We start from the raw sequence: 25463 nt of genomic DNA, 5'->3' as shown, positions 1-25463 counted from the left end.
TGCTTTAAAATCATAATACCTGCCCTGCCGTCTAAGCACCCACGAGATATATTGATGTGTCAGGCATCAACGCCTCCGGAGTTAATTCTTGCGCATGGTGCGGTAGTCTTATATACATGTATTAAAACGCTTCGGCACGCTGCTGATAGTGGGGGCGGACTATGTATTTTATTTGTAAACGAACGCCAAATTCAACTACGCTCAGGCTACGCTGTCTAAAGGCCATCCCGCGTCATTCGGAAAGTATTGAGCTGACATGATTCTGATTTTCGAGGAAAAATCACTGATTGGATGATTGCTATACAAGAGGCGTGGGGTTCTAGTATGATTTAAGCCGAAGACAGCTGAGATTGTTCGACAAGAATTTGATAGGCCATCCTTTTTTACACATGCATATTTTCTTTTCTTAGTCTTGAAAACTTTTAGCCTCGAGACCAGGCGCAGAAGCTTTCCCCTCAAGAAATTGGGATTCCGAATCGGTTTCGATTTAGTATTTGCATATCACGTAGGGGTAGAAGGCGAAATATATTTTTCATCAATGCCAGTAATGCCTTGACTCCGTTATTTCAAGAGCATTGGAATCATTCCGTATCACCTATTCTATCACTACGGTCATATATCGCAACAGATTTGGGATTATCGATCGACTTAGCAGAGTGTTCAGGCTCTTTATCATCATGCATCATTCATATGAGATGAACAGATGTTTCAACCATGGTACCAGCAAAGAAACAAAACATTTCAACCACAATCTCTGCCCTTTATATCTAAATATAGTCAATAAATTATCGTATATCCGTGAACCATAGTTCTCTTCAGTACAGTTCCATATAGCCGCTCACCTAAGGAGGAGAAACTCACCAACCGCTGACACAATTTCGACAAGAACTCTCTACTGCTGACCCGATAGCATAGATTTATTTTCGGTAGATTCCTGAGTAACTGTACGGGTGCTGGTCAAGTTCTTAGTGGAATAACGAGACCTGTGAGTTCTGGCGGAACCGGCCCGCGTTGAAAATTATGCCCGAGCCATAGTCAATTAATTAAAGGATCCTAGGACCCGATCGAATCTCACTACTATGCTCTTCACATCACAATCTTGCTGGTGTACGTTTCCCTGCTCTATAAAGTCCTAGTCCCGAGTTCGAAGTGTTTCGAGATTCTTCAATTGTACAACCGTATCAATTTATCGAGACCTCTGGGCCATGTGATAGGAAAAAAACACGCCACCCTCATAAGCGCCCTGCATCTTTATTTTCCACATCAAAAACAAGTAAACTAATAAATAGATACAATACGCCTTTATATTTCAGACTATTTACAAAATTCCGGCATTCCGGCGCAATTCAACTATAGATGCATCCATGCAACATAATGAGACCTAATACCCTATCTTCCGCATTCATAGATATCTACCAGCCATTTCAATCAATTGCCCTTTTCATATTCCTCCTAGCTTTCTTAGTTCCTAACATTATCTTATTTAACTTCCCGACACACAACAAAAAGGCCGAGGTCAAGAACACGGCCACCCCTGCAGCCCCCCAAAAGTGTGCTGCCGTATAGCGACCCGTGATACCTTCAACATCCATGCTAAAATAGGCCATTATAAGAGATAATGGAAGAAAAACTATAGTGAATTTGACGAGTGTGATAGATAGAAGGGATAATTTTTCGACAGCTTGGACTTCACGGAAGTTTAGACGGTTAAAGGTCTAATTTGTCAGTATTGTAAAATACCCGGGGAACAAAAGACGGAAATGGGATTAAACACACTAAAGATATCAAGCCTTCCGCTTCCTTCTCACATTCGGTAATTTCTCCGATAGCGAGATACGTAATTCTATGCTTCAACCTCGCAAACCGGGTTAATGCTAGAGGACCAAACTTCTTTTCTGGTGCGCTAGGTAAGTGCTTATTTTCTTCTAGTAAACGATTTAGAACCAGTTCGTAGCTTTGATAGACTCTTTTTAGGGTTGCTAAACGTCGCACGATATCGTGGAGTTCATCGATGTGGTAGAGCTGAGGGTTTTCATTTTTCTAAACAGGCCATAGAATTAGCTGCTACTGTTCCAACCGGTTGGCGAAATGTCTATACCATTTGGCTCAGTTTTTTGGTATAAGGGTGTGCCCTGTCGACAGTCAGTCCCCATGTTGAGTACCAATCGTCGAATAGGTAGTAGAATAATAAGTCACAGGATTGTTCGGGCTAAAGATTGTTTAGCATATTTGCCTTGAACCTACAGGGGGTATTAATCGCAAGTGTAGCATCATACCATCTGTCGTACAATTAACGCCCCCGTCTCCATAGCTAACTCTGGATTATAAGCATCTGAACCGTCTATATTCTTTGGTACTCCTGCAGCTGACAGGCACTTCAACACCATTCGAATATTCCTCCTGACTTTCGCCGTAGTATTCGCGACTTTGTCATATGTTGCAACATCCGATCTAAATGGCGGGAACGGTTCATGGAGCGTTATCACTGTATTATCATCTAACTTTATTAACCATATCCACAATCTGAGCATGCGAGGATGGTAGTGATCTTCATCAAAGTCTGCAGCGTTGTCGAAAATATCATCGGCTTGGTCTAAACTATACGATTTATTTGCGCGAGGGTTTTGGGTGGAGTTATTGGACTGGCTTTGGCGGTTGAATTTATTTTGGGCGTACTGGGAGACTCGATGACGTTTAGAATCTGTAATTGGAAGGCGGGGGACAGAGCTTTGTCGGGCATCGAGGTTAATCGATTGGGGTGCAGTCGTAAGCGGGAGTTCGTCGCTATGGTTAGGTATAGGGCGTGGAGATTTTCTAAATATCCTGTTGTACCACGGTAGGGGCTTTTTGAATACCTCTTCTTCCAGTTTAGGACTCCTACTACGTCTGTCGTCGTCCTCTGATGGTGCGAGATTGTGTAGAGAGTTTATGCCCAGTATGAGAACTAGTATAACGATTATAACCTATCATCAATATCTAACTGAGTGTAATGTTACGTATCGGCTAGGAATTAATTTAGCATGGCAATAGTCTTACATCTTTCATCATACTCAAAGGAAGACCAATGCCACATCTTTCGGACGATTTCAAGATTTCCTTTGCCACGGGGTGAAGTCATGCTGGCCCTAGTACGAGCGGATATGCCATACTTCGCGAGAAGGGCCTACGATTCAAATTATATTAGCCAAGCCGAGATATTTCAACCATAGTCCATGGTCTTCATGTGTATATCGCTATATACATTAATATTCGGGAATATGAAACTCACGTTTACGAGCACACGCTGTTCGTAGGCATCGAATATAGCACTTCAGAGCCCGTCCAGTTAGTTTTAAGGTTACACACAGAAAATTTAACACCGCCCGCGGGCCCGACGACCGACTCCTGGATATCATACATCCATCTTGCATTTGGAGCACTAGGACACTAAAGGTTAGCAACCATTGTTAGCATTCCATATTCGCTCTTGGAGGAAAATCGATGCCCTTGTGTGTTATCATTACTTGTTCAATGTTCTTCCAAGACTCCTTCACTGCTCCAACTTGTCTCTCATCGAAATCCCACCCGATATATGCGTTGTCCGGCCCAAAATCCACCACCATATTCCGGCATTGGAAATCCGACAACCTCCCGTCAGCCTGCTTCAGAACTTCCTCCTTGTCTAAACATCGGAAATCAAGGTCGAAGGACTGGTAGTACTTCTCATTTGTTTCAAACTGCATCCTCGCGGCTTGTGAATACGGACTGTCGGATGTTCAAGATGGGTAGATATCCACGTATGGTGCCTGTTATATAATGCATACGAACTCGATGGACGAGATAACAACTGTGCCCCTGAACTATAACAAGATCTGGATCCGACACTGTACAAATGTAATATGAAATCTCGCACGATCACGTAGCGAGGCGATGAGATTAACAGGGGTTCGTCAACTAGTTCGCGAAACCCGCCCTTGTTTGAAATTGCATTTCTAGCGGTGCGAGACTGTCAAGATAATATGGCATTGTGGGATCAAAATCCTTCAGAATTACGAACAGTCTAACTCCGTAGAAACAACTAAATACTTGAGACCGAGGTTTATTCCAGATCTATGAGACTTTTCTTCTACCTTGAGCATGTGTCTGCGTACTTTGCCGGAATCTATGTTGCGTTGTACTAATTCGCAGGTTATGGTGCGCTTTTGGCTTGGGCCAGCGTGTTGGTGGGCCTAATCAATGTTAGGTTTATTTAGCCTGGCCTGTCAGCGAGAGTTACTTCCTCAAGCCTTAAGCTCCGGTCAGAAGATACTTTTAGACAATGCCTAGCTCCGACGACAGCAGTAAAAACATAATATATAGTGGTAAAACTGATGCCACTCTTCGGGAGAATACAATAACAGACTTGTTCGGAGGTCAACGGTTAGCTATCCATATACCTATACATGTTACGGTCTCGGGGGTAATTAAAAGTTAACATTCCATACGATAGAAAATGGGAATCGGAACACTGGACAGCAAGCGACGACCGAGTTAGAGGCGGGCGGTCGCAGGTATGCTGCGGAATCAATCTAATGGTCCCGAGCCAAAGCTCGAGCAAGGCTAATGCTTGTCATCTAATCTTTCACGAAAACGGCGTGGGCGTGTCATGTTTATAGTCCTACTTGAAAATCTCAGATGACAAGTCTACCGCCATATTTCACGGTGACCTTGATATCACGGCCCTCGGAGGTGCTGGGTTTGCATCACAGCGTACTACAGGTTCCGCAGGCGGGCCGTGGGACCTTAGCAAGGCAAATGGAGTCGCCATTGGGCTCGGGGCGATAGACGGTTGGTGTTCTGCCCGGAAGCCCCGCAATTACGGAAGTTTTGTTAACAGTTGAAACGCAAACTGTCTGAAACAGACCGGATTTACACTCTTGTACTAAAGGATACGATTCTGCCAAAGAGGCCAGATGGCAGAGATCAGAGTACAATCTCTTATGAGTTTTCATTCTCAGTTCTCGGTGCGACAAATGATGTACCCAGCGAGACGAATTGCGGAGAGGCAATTCCTCTAGTAGACCTTTCCGGGAGGCCACATGCCTTACTGCTGCCTCAAGAAGCGGATCCAGGCGAGAAGACAGAAGCTCCGATGTCGATAGTGATATGGATACCGTGGAGTGCCTTTCATCCCTACTATCGAGGCAAGAGGAAGCCGGAAGATGGCCCACTCGACCCACTAGATAAGTCGAAGATTAAACGGATAAGCATCATGTGCAGAAGGTATAGCATCGAATCCCGATGATAGGGTATGAAACAATAACTTATTTCCTCGTGCACAGTATGTTTGGGAAACAGTTCGGGCGTTTCTCAGCCCAGGTTAGGTCTATTACTGCTTTCTCTGTTCCGGAAGTCACTTCGATCTACTCCGGAGCACTAATCACACCTTTAGAACGGGCCACCGGCGTTGAAGATGCCAAAGATACCTATATATTTCATAGATCGCCTTCAGCATACACAAAATCAATCCTTAAGACTGATAGAGCGTCCGAGCAGAGCTTGGTAGAAAGCCTCAAGGAACTACGGGTGGAAGAAAAACAGACACAGACTTCACCTTCTATCGGTATTCCTCAGCAAGGCAAGTCAACCAAATAGATATACCACTGCGCTCCTCCTTCTATTTGGTTTATTATCAATTTAATTTTGATTTTTGACGACAATGTTCATATGGGGTTTCACATCATTATTCGATGGATCGCCTATCGCAAAACCATAATATCATTTAATTCAAGAATATTCCCAACCCGTCGGAACGTCGACTTAAGTACTTTCAGGTGTATCTCCATTCATCTTCTTCCTCTTCCTAATATCCCCTCGCCCTCCCGTATATCATATCCTTGACTCCGGAATATATACTATTACGCGTATACGGTCAATCATTCGTCTCGCCACGTACCTCTCCAGCACATGCATGACAAAATTATTCTAATACCTAATATAGAGGTATCGTATTCGGACCTCAGCCGAGATGGGCTCTCCTGTTAATATGCTAAAAAGATAACAGCCACACGGTTCTAGATAGTTGACTTACGGCTTTCATAATATCCTGCCACACTAAAAAGACTACACACATCCGAAATGCGTACTCTTGCGGGGCTAGTATGGCCCTTCCAGGGCTCATTACTACCAGTAATCCTATCCATCGCTCCAAATAGCCTTCAATGCCTAGCCTTGAGTGAAAGGTTTTACAACAACTACCTCGAGGCGCAATCCCTTCTAAGAGGCGGAATTGGTATGTTCTTGCTCCGGTAACTTGGAAAGGTACCTCTGTAGAAAGAACCACTAACACATAACCCCACAAGTAGGGACTCGCGCTCTCCGAGACCTTGACCAATTTGAGCATCGCTCTCATCTGCCTCGGTGCGAGATGGGTTATATAAAAAATCAAAAACATTTCCTCTGCAACATAAACTACGGTTCGAGTGAGGATCTCCCAACTATGGATTCTATTCCTACAGAAGACCATAGAGCTATCGAACTTAAAGTTGCAGTAGCCGATCCAGCAATGGCCACTATGACCCTCCGAATCGAAATTTCAACGGCCACCCTTCCAAATGTCAATGCGCAGTTACCCACCGTCATATCGGTCGTATCATCTACTATTGTCACACCTTTGGCTACCGAGGAACATCGGAAATACCACCACAGTTACCATCACGATGACGGCAGAATCACAGAATCTTCCGGAGATCCAGAATCAATCGAATTTGGGGACAGAGGTGGTCCTCTCGGCGGAGAATTTTTTAGTAGGCTCGAATACACTAGTACTGCTTATCCCACACCAACTCGTATGACTGGCCTTAGCAGAGGAGAACTGATAAAATTGGAGATGAACTTCGAACAAGTGGCAAAAGCGGACTCAGCTTCAGCATCCGCTAGTTTATATCTATCCTACAATCCTATGTGGGACACGATAGCAATCACTGGGTCACATACAGCATCTATCGCAACTTGGACAACATCTACTATGTATGACGTTGTCAATGTCTCCCCTTTCCCATATGGTCCGGAGACAGAATTCAAATACTGGGTCAGTGGAGAAATTGACGTTGCGGTTAGCAGACTTAGTGAGGTCTGTCGCCGTATCGAAGAGGTCGCCTCTAAAACAAAATTCATCCCTATTTTAACAGAAGTTCTACCCGTGTCCTCTAGTCCTAAAAAAAACGTCACTTTGCAAGGAAGTTTCTTTGGAATAGCTGTATACAATTCCGCTACCGCAACTTGGAATGGACGTTGGGGCCCCTACGATAGCGTGGCGAGAACTCTCCCGTTCAATGCCACCGTCAGCGGAGCCGATGGGCCATATACACGATTTATTTCTGAAGATTGGTCTGTAAATCGACCCTTCTCAGAGGGGAATGAGGCAGATCTTATCAAAAGTTATGCAGAAATTGGGCCCATTGGCATGGTTTCTCAAGTTGGCCTATGGCATACCTACCGGTTCAAAGATTCAAATACATGGGGTCGCTCGAACCCTCTCGCTAGGGAAACTCGAGTCCCAATCCGCATCGACGCCGTTGGCTCTACAAATGCACTACTTACAGCTCGGGGCGCTGTAACGATTACCGTCCCCGCGGTCACAGAAATCGTCACCCAAACAAAAACCGTCACGAATACCCATATTCCTCTCTTTGGTCGGTTTGCAAAAGCCAAGGGTACGTCAGCAGAGAGGAGAACCGACCAGGGATCCCGCTTCCTCCTATGGCTCCCCTGGATCATTTTCTTCTGGGTCCTCATTTTCATCTGCTCTTTTTCTCTCATTTGGCACCGTTTATCCGGCTTCATAGAAAGGCAATGGCGCAGGCTGGTCCGATTCTTTCGGCCCGAAATTGAACCAACTGATTCGTCGTTTTGGAATATCATACCAACGATTCGAAGGCCAGCGGTGCGAAAGGTTTCAGGTAGCGAGGTCATCGATCCTGCAAGGCTTCAATCAGCCCGTCATAGAGGAAGCAAAGAATCATTCCAATCTGTTGAACTGGACTGATTAATGGACTACTTGGTATTGGGTCTAGAAGGAGCAAGTGAGACCACATTCAACACCACCCACATACATAGTTTTTGGAAAAACAAAAGGCAAGAATACTAATGGATTGCCACCTCTCGATTCTATGTGATTCCGTTACATTTCTTTTTTCTTACGCAGAGCAAATCGCCCTCGTATCTTCTGTCTCATCAGCAGCCCCACCACTTAGAATATTTGCTGTTAGTTGGCTAGAGAATCGCTGGTTCTAATTAAGAAATCACTCTTCACTACCCTGTTCCTTCAATTCTATACCTCTTTGTTGCAGTGGGGCCATTGACGGAGGCTTTTTCGCATTCGTCCGAGGTCGCGATTCTCTTCGTGGGAACGTTCCCTTTTTTTTTTTTTTTTTTTTCGATTAATAGAATAAGACAAAAATATATTTGGAATTTCTAAGAATGGGTTTGAGCAAATTTGGAAATATCGTGGTATCACGATATGGTCAGCTGTTTTTGATGTCGGTGGTGGAAGACAACTACTCGCCGAAAGGCAAATTAATTCCACCTGGCTGCGCTGCCATCTGCCGAATGTTTCGATACCAGTTTTTTGAAGAATTTATTCTATTCGAGAGATTCACATTTTAAACTTGAATCGGGTTTTAAGGCCAAAACGAGTTGCCCAGACCGCCCGCTCGGGCTTGTAGGCTTTGCTCATAAACCATGCATCAAACTAGCCGTTGAATAACCGCACTGAGCGAACACCCGTGACCTATAATATACTCTTAACGTTCGTCAACAATTCCCACTAAACCCTGTTTTCCACCTCTAAATTGACATGTCAATTGCTTGAGTTAGTCAGCCCCCTGACCAGCTAAAATGGGAGAAGGATCTCAAAGGGGTTCGAGTGTTCAAAGCGTGTGTGTAAGTCCTTTTTTTTCTATTGAGCCGCACATGCATTAGGCGGTTTGAAAGTTCATGAAATCTAATTTTTCCCGGCGCCTATTCTGCTCTCATATAGCAAAGACAACATACTCTACAGGTGGCAAAGCAAGGAAGTTGCCATATGTATGTTCTGGGGTTAAGTTTAATATTACGGAGGCTCTACAGGAATACTTTCATTGCAAGGATATGTGATATCGAAACGGTCCTATGGGTGCTGGCTACGTATGTGTTATCCCCGTATATGGTGCATATATGAGGGTAATTTGGTCATCATGAGAAAGATATGTATGATGGTGCTTTGTGAGCTTGGTATCGGGTACAATAACTCCTAATCCATGTTGCCCTTTTCCTTTCGCTCCGAATAACCCCGCCCTTTTCTGACAGGTGTAGCTGGGGACTACCCTCGTCCGTGACTTTGGGTTTTAGAACCATAGCCACAAATGCGATGCATAGAAATACACATATACACATATGCTTTGACGAAAGAAGTAGAGATATTGAATGGAAACTAACTACCAAGTATTCAAACCGAACTCCGAAATGAGTTCTGGCCTAGTTTTCGAAAATCATGATAAGGTGGCGTTTTTGTAATATATTGTGGGAATTGGTTTAATCATCAATGGTGGCGGGGTAGACATGCCGTAGAACGAGTGTGTGCTTTTGTGGGAAAAGCTCTTCACGGGTTCCAAAATACACATTCGACAGGTCAGGGAGGGGTTGTGACAGGATGTCTACTCAGTCGGTGTTTTGGAGGTAGTAGCTAGAGAAGGATATAGCCAGAAAATCGTAGGCGCGGGGTAAGTTGGGCATTGCATTGAACGATGTACCAATGTAGTATACAGACTCCAGTCTCGAGTAATACAAACTTTCGTTTTTCGCAGATTATATTGGAGGCATAGCTATGCACCCTTTCGCACTGGTATAACAGCAGTGGGCGATCGAACTGCCCCCGCCTACCCTGATTATATACTCCGTACAATCGCAATATGATACGTTTTATGCGTTTTATTTTGGAGCAGGCATTGCAATTGAGTGCATGCACTAACATCGTGGGTTCGCGGTTCGCACCAAAGCACATCAGCGCCTGGATTTGAAGCTACTGACCTACAGTTTAACTTGCATTTGCAGGTTTTAAATGTTTAATATTAATGTGAACATATTATTATTATTATTTATTATAATATTATTTTGCGAGCGACAAAGCTATACCGCTGTCCTTAGAGTGATAAGGGGGGCAAGTCTTGAAAACAATGCACGCGCAATCCGCAGCATACCCAAAATGCTATGCAAATGCTTGGCAAATGTGCAGTGCAACGGCCTTAAGGGTTCAAATTGTGGCCGGATGAGGTACCTCTTCGACACCCTAGACCAAGAAGAAACTTCGGAATTTGATGTTTCGACCTCCCTGGCAGTTGCAGGTAGGTTGTATATAGCACTCCATTGGTTTTTCTTCCGAAAATCACATCTTCCCCATACTCTGTTTACAACATGCATACTACGTAGTTAGCATAAACTACGGTCGTGATACCTGCGTGGAGGTTGGAGGAGATGGTGACGGGGTTATATTCAACCGCTACACACCCGTTGCCAGTAAGAGTCATATTGCAAGATAAGTGGGTCACATGGTCTCTGTGGGTCTCTCGGGGAATAAAATCCCAACTCCCCTGATGCATAAATATCATGATATCGATCCTCGCCGGCACGAGGATGGGGCGACATCGACAGCCTGGGGTTATAACATGTACCAGGTACTCAAGCAACCCCCCGGAATTCGAATTCGCACCCGGTCCCAGGAGCACTCTTTTAACTCCACAAACATGGCAAAGGAATTATTGCCGTAGATGCGGCAGGCAGGCGCTTTCCCTAAGTGTAATCTCCCCGATCTCTTTTTTTGCATATGTGCGTGTGTGTGTGTGTGGAGTTTCAATTCGCAAATCTAGAATTTAATTTTTTGTTGACATATACAAAAATAATATGAAATACTCTCGCGAGAGGAGGGCTGCGGTATGCAGGGGTTTCTAAATGTTGAAGCAAAAGTTGCTGTTCAAAGGAACTTTTAAAGTTTTGTATGAGAAGCCTTTGAGGCCATGTGGTAGGAAGGGTAGGCAGCGATCCTTGTACGACCATCCCAGGTGGCCCATATGCACAGTACGTCTCGTGGAATTGGTTGCAGGTGCAGCGGGGAACCTGTAGTATCACCATCAAATCTCTTGAGAAGTGGTGAGCTCGAGATATTTTCTGGCGCAATCTTCCGGCGAGAGAGAGAGGGAGCTCTGGGGCGTTCATGTAGATGCATCTCTCATGCACGGCGCGCATGCGCGAGATCATCTAGAGGACGCCGATGGACGTCTTTGAGATGCGATGCTGCTGTTGTGCAAGTCCATGTTGTTTCCAAAGGGGTGTTAGGCAAACAGGCATTCTACGACAATAGAACTGTAACCGAGTTTAAGCCTTCGGGTTTTATCTTTTTTCTTACGCATTCCCTTCCATTTTTTAAATTTTTTTTTTAAGATGTATGGATATACATCCTACATCGTCGTTTCAGGCCGCTTTTGGAAACTTCAAACTGCAGTTTCAGAGTTTATCCGATGGCTAAGCTAGCTATCAGTGCAGCTCGTACCGTAGATGGTGTCCTCGGAAACCCATGCTGTGCTTCTACGGAAAACGAAAGACTCGTATTCGTCGTTTTTTAGGAGTCTAAACCCGAATTTAGATTTATGCACGATTCGACATAGTTTCTATATCCATTTGAACGAAGCTCTGCACGCCGACATTGTGTTTTCATCAGCAGAAAACTATGCATTCGGACGAATATCCTGAATTGGTCATACTTTCATGGAATATCGTGGTTTGGTCTATGCATTAGCAGTGAATACAAAACTTCATCCCACATCCTTCGGCAGTTTGCTAACAATACATAGCGGACCCGGCACGATTTTATCTATTTGGGGTAGATAACTTAAATCTAGCTAGCACAGCCCTCGAGAATCTTTATCAATCCCGATTATATATTACAAAAAGGACAAACTGTGCCGTTTTGGGACACTGATACGCCAGGTTTCGAGTTTACTTTCGTGGCGAAGATTTTAGCATAAATTGATATTCCATACCGCGCGCAGAGATTCGATTGATATTAATTTGGATATCGTATACGTAAGGGTAAATTCGATCAGGTGTATGACCCGATATGGGCATATGAGACCTTTGGACAGGGTATACCCACGGAAGACCTGTCAAAAATACTTTTCGGCTGTCAACAATGCGTATGTTCTTGAAACACGATGTATTCTGGTTGCTGGGACTAGAGCAAGTTTCGGCACACGCATTGTTCGACCTGATTGTGTTGCTATCTTTTGCTCCTGCAAGATATTTCTAGAGTACTTTGACCTGCGATTGCTAATAAGAGGTCAGTCCATTTACGTGCTCTACTGGCTACTAGCTACCCGTCGATAGTTAAAGTTGCGGGTCCAGAATACATTCAGCAAGGGCCTTGGAAAGCTAAGTTTGAATGCAATCCGAAAGAGTTTTTGCATAGCCTTTTTTTTTGGCAAAGACCATTTTGTGATATCCCAAAAAAAGATACAACCGGCTGGGGCGTCTATAGATCTCACAAAGTGGAGACTTTGCGACTAGACTGAGCTTCCTGGAAGATGGTGTGGAGACACTGGCCAAGGATTTCCACGTGATGTTTCCCACAATAGAAACACGGGTCGTCGTTCTTACCCACAGCACAGCACAGCACAGCACAGCGGCCTTGTTCGAGGATATGCATGCTGGCTCTAGCTTTCCTCGCGACGAGATCCGTATCTACTCGCAGCGCGCGGCAGCTCCCGAGATGCTCGCTGGATCTTTCCTCTCTCGCCAAAATTCAACGTGGCCCAGCACATCGACAAAAATGGTGACCTGCAGACCTGTATTCTGCATAAGCGGGGTTGTGGAGGGGAAGAGCTCTGAGCCCACTCTCCCGAAGCTCTTCAGACTTTGACCGAGAACAGAAATCTAGTTCCGCCAAGTTTTCGAGGTGGATAAGCTCGCCGCGCTGTCGCCCAGCCTCCTCGCTGCATTGAAGTCGCAATGCTAAACTCGCTGAACTTTCTGTTTGCATAAGCACACACCCGCTCCAGACCCTTGTAACTTTTGAAAAGATTCCTCGCCGGCGATATGGCATTTTACGCCGATAGATATGAAACCGTGATTGCCCATGATGCTGACATCGGGGAGCTGGCTAGTGCTCACGATATAGCATGCAGTTATGTATGAAATACTGTAGTAACGTTACAAATCCGGAGGAAGATTCAACCCTAGCTAATAGTTTAGCTCGGATCCATGAATTCTGAATGTCATTTTTGCCGGTATCCCGAAGCTAACTTTAGAGATTTCCGTCAATAAAATAGATTTTATTTAGTCCGTAGACGAAAATAATATAGGCTTGCTGACAAGGGTGATTGAACTTTGTGACTAGGGGAACACTCGAAATCGATGGGGCTTTGTTTAGTCATCAGAAGTTATCTTCGCTCTAACGACGATAGGAAGTCGACTCCACAACGCAACTACCCGCAGCGAGCTAGGTTCCCCACCGAGGTCGACTACATTGCATGCACGTATATATGATTGGGATTGAGGGCTGTGCACGTAGACGCTTTCTCGTTTCGACACTTTTCCGGCGAGCTCTAGATACGGCCCCTCCAAATTAGTAACATGCAATCCCGCGACCGTTGTGATTCTAACTTCTGGTACATACCTTTAGTAACCATAGGAGAACCCTTATCCTGCAGTCATGTCACAAGATATTTGGGCTTGGCTGCGCCGAAGGAAATGCCGTTTTAGGAAGCAAAGTTTCTATATCGATCTTCATACAATAGTCCCGTAGGCATGCCTGTGGATACCACATGCAACCCGATGTTTCTATCCAAACATGCAACAAGGTTCAAACAAGAGCGTCGATATATGGATTCTAAGCCGATGCAAGGGTTATATTTGTGGAGTTTTGTATCGCCTCGAGGGTTTGAAACCGCAGGAAAATTATGGATGGTGTTACAGGAAAGGCTTCCTTTCGCTGCAAGACGCAGGAACAGTACCATAAATGCGGGTCGTACAGGGCTTTGATGCTCTTGTTTCCCGTGCAATATCTGCAATCTGGTGATGATGAAACGGTATACATGCATTGGCTCTGGGAGCCATTGGTGTGCCCGTCGACCGACCGTAGAAGATATTTCGAGATCCGGCCCTAGGGCTTTCTCGGTCATGGGAAACCATGTATCCCTTGCTAGCGAACTGGCTCCGGTATTTGCGTAAGATCTTGAAACGGCATTGGGCTGTCGACAGTCCTGAATCCCTGGAAAACATGGGACAGTGCTTAAGTAGTCATACGCATATGCCGTCAGGAGGAGAGGTGACACTGCGCTGGCCTAGTAAATGCACATGATCCGGTATCTATCACCATCGACGCGTGGTCAGCTCGGTGTAGACTTTCAACAATGGCATTGAGTTCATGAATAGCCCCTAGGCATGATCAATTAACTTTGAGGTTGACTGTCAGATCGATCCCGACCGGCCCACAACTTCCCCAAATGGGTAATGTAACAGTGGTTTGCACTCTCTGCGTGATACGTAGGCATATTCCACTGAAAGCCCAGATGCCGACTAAGATAACCGGTAGTGTCCTGCATTATCGTGAACCCATTTCATCCCATGGCATGATATGCCCTTCTCAGTGTCATTGGATGTATGCGACCGTATCAATCTGCATATTCGGCATTGTATGGTAGCAATGGGTTTGCGGGATTACAGATAGCTCTAGAAGATCTGATTGCGACCCAAATCCTGATTATTAGTATCCTGTAGCCTTGGATTACATGTCTGGGGACCAGTTGTATTTTACCCTCCGGTAACCTTGATATTTAGTCAAGAATCAATGCACCCGCAATGCAGTAAACCGCCATAGGCATTAATCTGTGCAACACACGGCGTGTTGCATCTATGAATTAAGGAAGGTATCAGCGTTCAAGAAATCTGGCCCGACTTTGTCACGTTGCCTCATCCATGAATATATCGAGCGTATAAGATATAGGAATCTGGACATTATGGGAAGAAGAGTTTAATGTGCCTTTTTTTCCTTAAAGAGAAAAAAGGAATTCGATCTTCAGAAGCTACTGAGAGCTTCGAAGTTGGTTCGGCGGGAAAGCTGGCGAGCAACACAAAAGTAGACGGCTGAAATTAATGCTAAAATGAGATCTCGAGAGACCTTTCACGGATTGAAAGTTTAAGGTAAACGAGTATTAAAACTGAGATCTAACTGATTATAACTACTCTATACTCATCATATTCGTAAACTAGTTTTAATCTCATCGATCAGCCAGCATCGAGGTTCAACAATCCCCTCAAGCGGTGAGCCTAATACATGGGAAACTATTTCGGCGTTGCCGTTTTGTGGGCCACGGCAAGTGCGAATTACAACAAATCTGCCATATAAAAAAAGTTAAAACTGCCTTCTCTTGCGGCATCAACGACATTATCCTTCTTGGAGGAAAAAAAAAAGAACCCCAACCAGCTTGAAAACTAATCTACAATGTTCTGGGCAGCTCAATAGGGGAAAATAGGAAAATGAAGATTCACACATCCTAGTCACACGGTCATGCTTGCAGCTGAAGAAAAGGCTGTATCATCTTGTCAGGATGAATCAAAAAGACTTCGAAATGAGCTGTGTCCCTTCCGGGATAGTGGTTTCGATCAAGATATCAATTAGGGGTACTATATGCGAACCCTTCATCCGTCCCCAATAGAACTCTCGATATTGATATGCGGATCGCAAATCGAAGAGCCTCCAGCGATGCTAAGTCCTGAGAAGGATGTCCCTTCTCGCCCCCTCTATGGGTCCAGTGTATCTTAACCATGTCAATTGGCTGCCTAACGATCACGGGTACCATCCTGACAGTGGTATCGATTATAGGGCTGACGGTGGAGCAAAATATTGCTGGTCGCATTATGATGATCCGCTTCTGCAGTCCGTCGACGACCAATGGGAATACTCTCACGGTTCTTCTCCTTGATGAACTGAGAATCAACCGCCGGAATAAAGAATATATTCACAGTAACTCATCATCCGTGCTATCCCTACCCGTCGTTTTCGTGAGCCGTAAACACTGTTATGCAACATCATGTGTCGCCAGTCTCCCACAAGCCATATATGTCCCTTTCCAATTTCCGGCCGGGCATAGGATTGCAGTATAATGACTGGGTTCTTTGATGTCGTACGGGTTTTGAAATGAACTTGCAATCCGCATTCATTTTCTTATTATCTCATTGTTTTTTGTTTTATTTTGTTATTAATCGTTCCTTTCATTTTCCCTACTAACTTTTGAAAACGCATCGCTAGCTTCTTTTCAATCGACTGTTTGGAATTTTCGATATGTTCCTGAGGCTCGGTAGGCAAAAGGATTGGTTCCTTGGTATTCGCTCAGTGCATTTTCTTCAGCTAGACAGGGGTCCCATCAAAGTAGTCAGAAGCTAAAGCAATATTTGCAACTAGACTGCCCAGTGCCGACCGACTTAAATCAGAAATAGAAATTTATCTCTCCACCATGGCATGCCAGAACTCTAGAATCTAATAGTATTCACAGGGAGAAAAAAGAATATAAAAGAATATAAAAGAATAAAAGAATAAGTATCGATCAAGATTACTACAAGATTTATTGAACTGTTTGACTTTTCGCGAATGGGATAATTCCGATAGGGCTAAGATAAAAAAGGAAATCCCATAAAAAAAACTAACGAACACGAATTTGGCCTCGTATTCATCACTAGGCCCTGGCGACTGTGCAGAGAGCCCAGCAGGGGACTTGAGATCCTCCACGAAATGTTGGTGCGCTTTGTTTTTTTTGGAAGATTTCTTGTTCTGCCAGCGCTTTGTTCGCCTTTCCCAGTGGATATTTTTCCGATGCAGTGGTATTGGGTGCTCATTCTACGTCCATTAGACTCTAAATTGTCCTCTCGTCTATCCAGACCTTGCGGGTGTTACGGCCGATGAAACACGTATGGATGGTAAATTTGGGTTCCTGTATTGCGAGCTTCACGCACAATGATTGAACAAAAATACCTGTGTGATTTCCTTTATCTTGGAACCATGCCATCAAACCCATGTACATGCGTCAAACTCTCTTAGTGAGCTCGCTGTGACTATGTAAGGACATATGTGTACCGTACATACATATATGTAAAATAGATAAGTCATTATGAACCCTGCCGCACCAGAGCATTTGCAGAATCAAAAAAAAAAAAAAAAAAAAAAAAAGGAAAGTTAAAGGATGAACAATATACGCCCAAGTAGCCCTGGTATATTGTAAAAACGCCGTTGCGTCAACTGATCGTCAAACTGAGTTCCCTGATACGCTGAGGGAAGATCATACCGCTAACCTTGGCTTTTCGGCGAAGGCGAAGCCTACCAGCAGGGCTGAACTAGAGTTTTCGGGCTAGGGTTTTGGGTTGAGAGCCCCATTGATATTGGGGAACGGGACTGGCGCCTGCCCAATTTAGTCGCATACACTTAGTATATACGTATGAACTAGCCTAGGCTTTTGACCAACAAAGCAAGGAAAACGATCGATTACGAACTGAGTCGTTAGCATCTGGCCGCCTTATCGGTGGGCACGTAGCTCGGCTGCTGAGGACGTATGTGTAAGGACTTGTAAGCCAGGACGTAGCAGTGAGTACCTAGGTAGGTATGTAGCACTGCTGTGAATCATTGGTATGTCGCTCATATGCACATTTGCATATGCCCAGGCCTACTATACTCTAGCTAGCATACCGTAGTATCACCAGCACCAAGTCGTACTACATATGTTGAGGGAGACCAATCAAACCTGGTTATCTCATTCGCAAATGTGTTCCGTTGAGAGTCAGGTTCCCGGTGATAGACCCTCCCGAAGTGTTGTCCCTTTCCCCAAGGCCCTGGGATCCCCCTAGTTTGTGTTGTCCGACAACACAAGACTTCCCTCGCCCGGGGATGCTTCGAGAATGCTGCGGCCTCGTTGCTCGGCAACACTTCCCTCCGCCTCCGTCCTGGTTACACACCGCAGAACAGCTGTCGGTGCCAATGTTCGACCGAACTGCAACAAATGTGCTGCTTGCTAATACCATCCGAACGAACCCGCTCCCTTAACTCCGGTAACAGCAAGATTTTCCAAAAACCCCACGCAGCCGCGCAGTCTTGTTAATATGATCACGAAAACTACATGTTTCTCCACAAAGGCCCCGCTAGAAAGCCTCAATGGTGACGTCGACGTCTCAGAAAGAAAAAAGTCTAGAATATTTCGAACATTTCGAATTTTCCACAAGTTGAAGTCCCCATGCATATGGCCGTCAAGAAATTGGCATTGGGTAATAGCGGTGATGATGACACTCCCGCCTCGGCGACCTCGGGTTGTTTGTGGGGATTCCCAGCTCCCAGGGCTGAGACTTCCCTTTCTCCTAGGGCTGAACCGAATGGGTGAAACACCTGCCCAGCACACCTACTTGCCTTGCAGAAGAGCGAGGTTTTGCGGGAGTCGCTTAACAACGGTTGTGCGACGGTTGAGGCGTCTTTTCCTTTCTCAATGCACTGTCAACAGGAATACCAGAATCCTGGTTATATGCATATATTGAAAACATCAGACCGAGTATTAAGGTCTATAGCTTCCTATCAGTTGATACTGGTATTGCGGTAACCTTTTTTTCTGTCAAATGTTGTGAATCTCTTAGCTTCTAGATCCTTGTGCGACCTTTTCTTCCTGTTCTCAATTTCGATGCTCCTACTCACCTGTGCGCTTCGGGTATCTTCATGATCAGATCCTGAGAGCTCGTATACACGGAAATGACGATTCGCTAGGCTCAATCTAAAATACGGCGCTCCGAGCTTAAGAGTGGATCATCGAGGCCAAAGAGCAGGAAGAAGTATGTATCGAGATCTATCTCCGTGCTTTCCTGGTATATTGCTGCTGCCCCTGCATCTATTTTACATACAGAGGGCTTGCGCTTGCCAGCCGTTAAAGCTAGAGATTCACTGACTCGCAAAATATATCAATTGAAACTGCTTGGGAGGAGCTTCGAATATCGAGCATAGCCATGCTTGAGCAGGTATTCTCCCATATTTGTAAATTGCGAAGGATATACCCGCTTCCAGCAGTAAGCTGGGCTATGGTATGTATGTAGTATGACCTATTCGTGGTATCATGTTCTTATCTTGATCTGGCTTTGAGCTTGCAATCGGGTCAAGGCATGGTATGGCATGTATGTCAGCACATATTTAGAACGTTGGCGTGGCCTTACTAAGGAGTCAGATATTCTAAATAATGAAGCCGATAGACAGGGTCTGTATGCAGTTCTTGAAAGAGTGAATTCATCAGGGTCTGCAGCGATGATTCCGACTGGCAATCCAGAAAGCTTTCAAACAAAAATGTCGTGTGTCCCCCTTGTCGTCTTTTCCAGCACACTAATTCTCCCTTGCCTGCGTGGTTTAAAAGGCCGGCTTGCCTAAAATGGACTGGACAGACTGGGTTCGCTGCAGACGCTGGGACCTCTTCCTGTTTCAAGTGACCCACTTTAGTAAGGGGAGTTTCTCGCTAGCGAGATTGCATGGGAAAGCTCTCAAGAAAGAAGAAAGGAAAGGTATCACACGTGACTTGAGAAAATTGTCTCGGTCCCGGCAGCCCCAGCCGAGGAATTATGAGGCTCTGGGAAGCTAGGCAGGGGACTTGACTTTCCCGTGTGGAAAGAGCCTCCTGATTTTTTTCCCCTTCGTTCGTTCTTGGAAGGCTGCTTTGCCGAAAGGCACCTCCGCAAATTTCTCAATCCCCATTGGCTCGCTTTGCAAGGCCGTGACGTTAACTAACCCTCCCCTTGAGCCTCCCGTATTCGTAGATTCGACATTCTCTTCTATACTAGCTATAGCGTGAACAAACTTTTTTAGGGAACATCGGAGTACATAATTCCAACTGCCGACATATTCTTCATTCTAGACCAGGTTTGTGGTAACAACCTAACCTTGCTCTTTTTCGTTCCTCAGCCTTGTACGACAATACCGTTACATCGTAGATGACGTTACTAGTATACATAGTCTACTATCATCACGTCGATAGGAGCTATAGTTTTTTGACTATTAATTAGGGATTTTCTAGTCGCACACCATTCTGCCTAGGTCTTTTGGAGAGGTTTCAAGAAAACAGCTGTGTACATATAATGCTTGTGCAAGAAGATCGAAGATAGGGAAATGAAACTCTGCGATAGTATCACAAGTTTCGGTTTATATTTGCCGGCACTACTAGCTGAGAAAGGGTCAATCAGGTGCCCATTTGGTACGTCTTGGGAAACACAGGAACCTCGGTGATCATCATGACTTCCGGTTCCACGATACCTTCAAGAAACAGTCCTGCCAAGTGGGCCAAGCTTTCGTCTGTTTCGTGGGTTTCGGAAGTTTCTCGTAGATTGAGCTAACTATGCGGATATACGTATACCGTTCACTAGATTCGTCTTAAGGATAGCTAGTTGACTAACAAACAGGTTTCTAGTGTATGTGCGGAGAACATCTGTGCGCACTTCCCGATCCTAGGGTTTGACGTTGGATTGGCTGCCTTGCAGACCAGCACACAACCGTGGATATACCAGACTTTAAATCCGTTCTATTCCAAGTATTCGTAATCACACCCACACGGCAGAAGAACAGATTGGTAATCGCTCACTAAATTTTATGGGGGTAGGTCTGTTTCAACGGAGCCTCGTAATTCGCTGGTCACGTTCCTTTCTGTCAAAACTCGCATGTTGCAGGCTCTTTTAAGCGGGAGAACTTCCGTCTATTCTATCACAACCCCACGGGTTAACGTTATGAATATTTGTTACACAGTTTTAAGGATCGAATCATGGGTTCCTTATCTTATACCTCGAGTTCAAGGAATAGGACAGTTGATCAACCAAGAACTTAAGAGAGCTTTGCCTTGATAGTTTGCAACATTTTGCCTGTAGGTAATTTCGCGGCTTCTGGGCATTATTACACGGAGGTGCACTGATGATATGGGGCCATATACTTGATCGTCGGCAAATGTCGCGAGAATTCTGCAATAGGAAAATGGTTTCCCTGCTGTGGAAGTTCAACATTATACCGAATCTCATATATAACTATATATATCAACGTTAACGGAGGCTTGGCCGATTTGAAATCAATCTCGGTGCTTTCACGGATACTTTTTACGATCGATGGTTATATCCTTCCTTGATCATCTTTTCCCTGGGTCCATTCTAAGAAATATAAATCTAAATACAATACAGATTAATAAGCCAAAGTAAAAAAGGTTTATACTAGTATCTAACCTTTAGGATATCTCTTGGCCCAGCTTTCCTCGTGGAGTTCGCGCCAGATGGCTCCGAAATTGCTTAAATACCCATCCGGGTTTTTGGATCTTTAACTAGATGGAAAGTGGATATGAAATACATTTTTTTCCATATAGAGCATGGCCAAGCGTCAATTATAAGGAATAGGCGGTTTTCTCACAACCAGATAACCAGATTTGAGAATCAAAGGATGTTCGTGTCCCGGCTCTTTTCCAATTGTCAACAGCCGGCGCACATTGACACCATGTTTTCATCATTCTGTAACTCCAAAGGTCAACCTAGTTTCGTGAACTTGGCGCCCCATGTGTTTCCCGCAAGCCAAAAAAGTTTATCCGATAGGATTTTGGTATCAATACGTATTTTGGCTTTCATATCCCGCCCATGAGGCTCATTTCTATTGGCTGTACTGGGGATAGGAAATATACACTAGCAAGCGATAATTAAGGTATTCCGTGTCCACGGCTTTGCTACCGTTTTGGGTAGAGTATTTCCGGCTTTTGGTACCAATCCCAGGATGAATTCCTTTGCCCACCAAAAGCACAAGAGATATATATCACAGTCACGACATGATTGGGAATAAAAATGGACAAGCAGGATCCAGATAGATCAGCTATCGATACTGAGGGTTGCTCGCCTGGGGGCCCGGGTCGTGCTTCTCCCCGGGAGAGAATTTCCCCGGAGCAGGTACAATCCTGGTCACAGAATTTGTAAGCCCTCTAAAGTATTTGTTGGTGAACCCGGGATTCCTCACCACCATCCAGTTGGTAAAAATAGAAATATTCCCCACCTCTAGCGACCGAACCAACGCAAACATTTCACGAGGATGGTATGTGCAAGTCTAAGCCGCAAAAGAACTACAACGTTTCCAAGAATAATGATAGATGGAAGCAGAAGGGCCCCGCAAGGTGGACCAAAGGAATAAGTGCCAGAAATCTTTCGAATTTCGCCCGCGATGTTATTTTCGACCATGAATTTGAGATTTTTGACACTAATGTGGCCGAGTAGCCTGATACTGACTCGCAAACCCCAAACCAAGTAAAGTACCTTGGGACATCGTACGAGAACTGTGGGGTACAGGTAGACGGCTCTGTTCCCCTCCCCCTAGTTTCTTTTGCATTTTGATATCTGCCTCAAATATCCCTTTCCTACATACATACTAGTAAAGTAATTTGGGAAGAATAGTCGTCAAACCATTCATGGAACAATTTACTAGCTAGTTAGCGCACAGGCAAGAGCCCGGAAGTTGAAATCCTGAGAACCTTGTTCACCCTACGGGGTAGTGTGTTTCGGCCAGTCGGGATCGAATGGACAAATGATAATTAAGACCGTTTCACAGCAGGCTCTACGCCATTGTAAGGACAGCCGTGCTTCAATTGTAACAAATGCTCCGTTTAAGCGTCAAATTAACAAATTTAATATCGAAGAAAAAAGTATGTATAGGAAAAACACACGTACACCCATCCTCGTTAAGTCTTATAGGGCTCGTGCACGTTCAATTATTCCAAAAGCTGCTAACCCTAGTCCCTGGTCAGGCCGGTTTGGGTTATGGGAAATATGGATGCCTAGAAGAACGAACGTGTGTGTTCTCTGGTATTCCAATCATATCAGACGACATCCGGCTGAATGCGACTCGATTCGGTAGAGCCACTTATGAGGAATTATCCACTCTAAATCAAGCTCCCCACACCCATCACGTATTTCCACCGTTGCAACGAACAAGATAAATCACGCCTCCTTCGTAGTTTTAAACGGGACACGCGGATAGTTCGTGTGAGCCGTTTCGACTAGCCTCGATGTGTTGGCGCTCGCTGTTTACCAGGCTTTGTGCCCAATATTCTGGATGATGGGAATTCATCCCAGGAAGGATAGACAAAAAGGTAGAAAAGTAAAAAATTCAAGAAAAAATTTAAAAAAAGAAAACTTGCTCAGGCTATAAAACGGGTAGATTATAAATTTCCTGAGTGTTTGGATTGCTGACAAAACTCTGACAAAAGCTGTTGTTCGTCAATGCCACCAGACTAAAAGTCCAAATTTGAAGGTTTTCCGTTGCATTGTGCTTACCGAAGAGAACATTCCTCTCGCAATATTGTTTCACATCGTGTGTTTTCGATGACTGCGGCTTCGCTAATTCGGTCTTTCTTTCTTCCCTTTCCCTTCCATTTTTTTGTTTTTCATTTTTATTTTGAAAAGAAACATGTAAACAGAGTCGTCTATCTGTTCGCAAAGGTTGGTATCAATAGAATGTGGCGTGCAATGCAAGAAACCGCTGCGGCTTTATGCAGGTAGACGAGTCGAATTCGGAATTCGCGAATCGCTTCTCGGCTTTGGTCGGTTTAGTTCCCTACGTTGACTTATCTATCTAATAATATCGAAAAGTATTATAGATGTGAGCCACTTTCGCCTTGTGAGATGTCTCTCTCCAGATCTCTTGACAAAAAGAGCCTCTCAAGATCTCCGTCAAGGAGTACCGAGAAACTGTTGCTCGGATATCCTCGTTATCAGGGGGAGATCCTTGGTTTTGGTTGGAGCTCAAGGCCTCCCAACAGAAGGGTTAGAAGATTGTTCAAACCCGTCAAAACCAGACGAGTTCCCCATCAAGATAATGAAAAAGGGAGAACAATCAGTCATAACGAACTGGATGGTTTCTGCTCCACGTCGGTTGGTGTTTTTTTTTCGCCAAGTGCGAATATATCGAAATCAGGGACCCTTGTTTGGTGGGGACAACGGTTGCCACGACTTGCAGATTGGTTCCACATTTTCAGCACAAACAGGTCCTGTCATATGAAGCCCCTATTATAGAGCTTCTTGAAGTGTCACGACAAGCCACAAAGACCGAAAATATAGCGGCGCCATGGTCATGATATTCCATCATACCAACATATTCGTAGGAGTTCGCAGGCGCTGTAGAGTTGGCAAGTTATTGGGGGGGGTTTGTTGTCGAATTGCAATATTAATATTGGAGTATCTGTACTTCCTGCATACGGTGATTGGTCAAAGGATCCCACAGACATCCTGCAGATATGACAAACACCAGCCAGCTTCCAGCCTTTCTGCGTTGGAAATATATCTTGAAACGTTTATTCAAGAGATTGTGAGGTGACTAGTACTGCGGTCGGCAATGCGCCCTACACATAATATTCATTTGTTGGATCCGTGGAAGGAGAGTTTAGCTAGAGGCGGCGGCGACATTGCAGGCCGCTAAGATTAATTAATTGTCAAGATTGAGTCTTGGTAAAGCTATCTATGGAATCGACGGAGAAAGAATTGTCAGAAACCCGGTCCTCGCCTCTTGGGAAGAAATTTTTGAGATCAAGTGCTTGATTCTGCCTTTCTGGGGAACTTGATTCGATTTCGTCCAAATCGGGTATCTCAAGAAGACGGCAAAATTCAGATATACGAGCTACTCACTAGCCTTTTCAATATGAGTGCTCGAGTATGTAGTCAAGTAAAATGATTCAGATACTCAAATTCTAAGGCCTATTAGGCGGGGCCTTGCGGCTTGTACAGACAATCCGGCCCAGGGAGGTTGGGACCGACACACCCCCATACTAAACAAAGAATAGAACAAGCCAGCGAAATATGTGAAAGGGTGATCCGCAGCAAACACATACATACAATGGCAGGAGGTGGTGAAGTTTTGCGAGTTAATTGCCAGGCGTAGCTTTGATAAAGCCCCGGTGCTATGCAATCGTGTCTACGACGCGAAGGTGGAAGGAAAGAAAATCCCTACTGCAAATGCTCGTGCTCCGCCTATACTAATAATATGCCCCCCCGGGAAAACTTTGTTAGGGGGCGGGGCCCGAGCCGCCCATGTTGATGAGGGTTTGTGAGGATAGTCTTCCGGGGAGTTCCCGGTTAGACAGCCTTAGGTGTTATTGCAGGAAACCGATAAGGCAACCAATCAGAGCGCTGTAACAGTCCAAACACTCTTGGAAGTCTATGCACCGGAGCAGCCTTTAACCCTGCAATTTTGGGAGGCTGCGAAGGAACCAAGCAATAACCCGCCGCCCTTTTTGCCCTGAGCCAATTTGGATAACGGACGGAGTCGACAGGATCGCAAATTTGGGCGGTACTTGTACCGTGTACCTCGACGGCCCTGGAACCCATTTGACATGCAGGGGTTTCAAAAAAATGGGAGTCTTCAGTCAAAAAGCAAAGTTTCAAGACTTCGGTACAGTTTCTTT

At 44.9% G+C, this 25463-nt stretch overlaps 5 protein-coding genes across 5 annotated transcripts; 3 read left to right on the top strand and 2 right to left on the bottom strand.

Moving 5' to 3' along the window:
* Window positions 1-1424: 1424 nt before the first annotated feature.
* AOL_s00173g353 (uncharacterized protein) lies at window positions 1425-3722 on the bottom strand (the record flags this gene model as incomplete). The annotated part of the gene is made up of 8 exons (XM_011128095.1): window positions 1425-1715; window positions 1777-2040; window positions 2099-2209; window positions 2277-2944; window positions 3037-3163; window positions 3269-3308; window positions 3398-3426; window positions 3504-3722. 8 exons carry the CDS (start codon window positions 3720-3722, stop codon window positions 1425-1427), a joined length of 1749 nt encoding a protein of 582 aa, XP_011126397.1.
* Window positions 3723-4297: 575 nt separating this feature from the next.
* AOL_s00173g352 (uncharacterized protein) lies at window positions 4298-5613 on the top strand (the record flags this gene model as incomplete). The annotated part of the gene is made up of 5 exons (XM_011128094.1): window positions 4298-4398; window positions 4469-4529; window positions 4635-4806; window positions 4881-5241; window positions 5301-5613. The coding sequence occupies 5 exons, from the start codon at window positions 4298-4300 to the stop codon at window positions 5611-5613; spliced, it is 1008 nt and encodes a 335-aa protein (XP_011126396.1).
* Window positions 5614-6096: 483 nt separating this feature from the next.
* On the top strand, window positions 6097-8005 carry AOL_s00173g351 (uncharacterized protein; the record flags this gene model as incomplete). Its single annotated transcript, XM_011128093.1, has 2 exons — window positions 6097-6250; window positions 6324-8005. The coding sequence occupies 2 exons, from the start codon at window positions 6097-6099 to the stop codon at window positions 8003-8005; spliced, it is 1836 nt and encodes a 611-aa protein (XP_011126395.1).
* Window positions 8006-13956: 5951 nt separating this feature from the next.
* On the bottom strand, window positions 13957-14268 carry AOL_s00173g350 (uncharacterized protein; the record flags this gene model as incomplete). The annotated part of the gene is made up of 1 exon (XM_011128092.1): window positions 13957-14268. One exon carries the CDS (start codon window positions 14266-14268, stop codon window positions 13957-13959), a length of 312 nt encoding a protein of 103 aa, XP_011126394.1.
* Window positions 14269-21861: 7593 nt separating this feature from the next.
* AOL_s00173g349 (uncharacterized protein) lies at window positions 21862-22284 on the top strand (the record flags this gene model as incomplete). Its single annotated transcript, XM_011128091.1, has 2 exons — window positions 21862-21963; window positions 22054-22284. 2 exons carry the CDS (start codon window positions 21862-21864, stop codon window positions 22282-22284), a joined length of 333 nt encoding a protein of 110 aa, XP_011126393.1.
* Between the last annotated feature and the right edge of the window lie 3179 nt (window positions 22285-25463).

Source organism: Orbilia oligospora (assembly GCF_000225545.1).
Source record: "Orbilia oligospora ATCC 24927 unplaced genomic scaffold scaffold00173, whole genome shotgun sequence".
Lineage (NCBI taxonomy): Eukaryota > Fungi > Ascomycota > Orbiliomycetes > Orbiliales > Orbiliaceae > Orbilia > Orbilia oligospora.
This window is presented reverse-complemented; position numbering and strand designations above follow the sequence as displayed.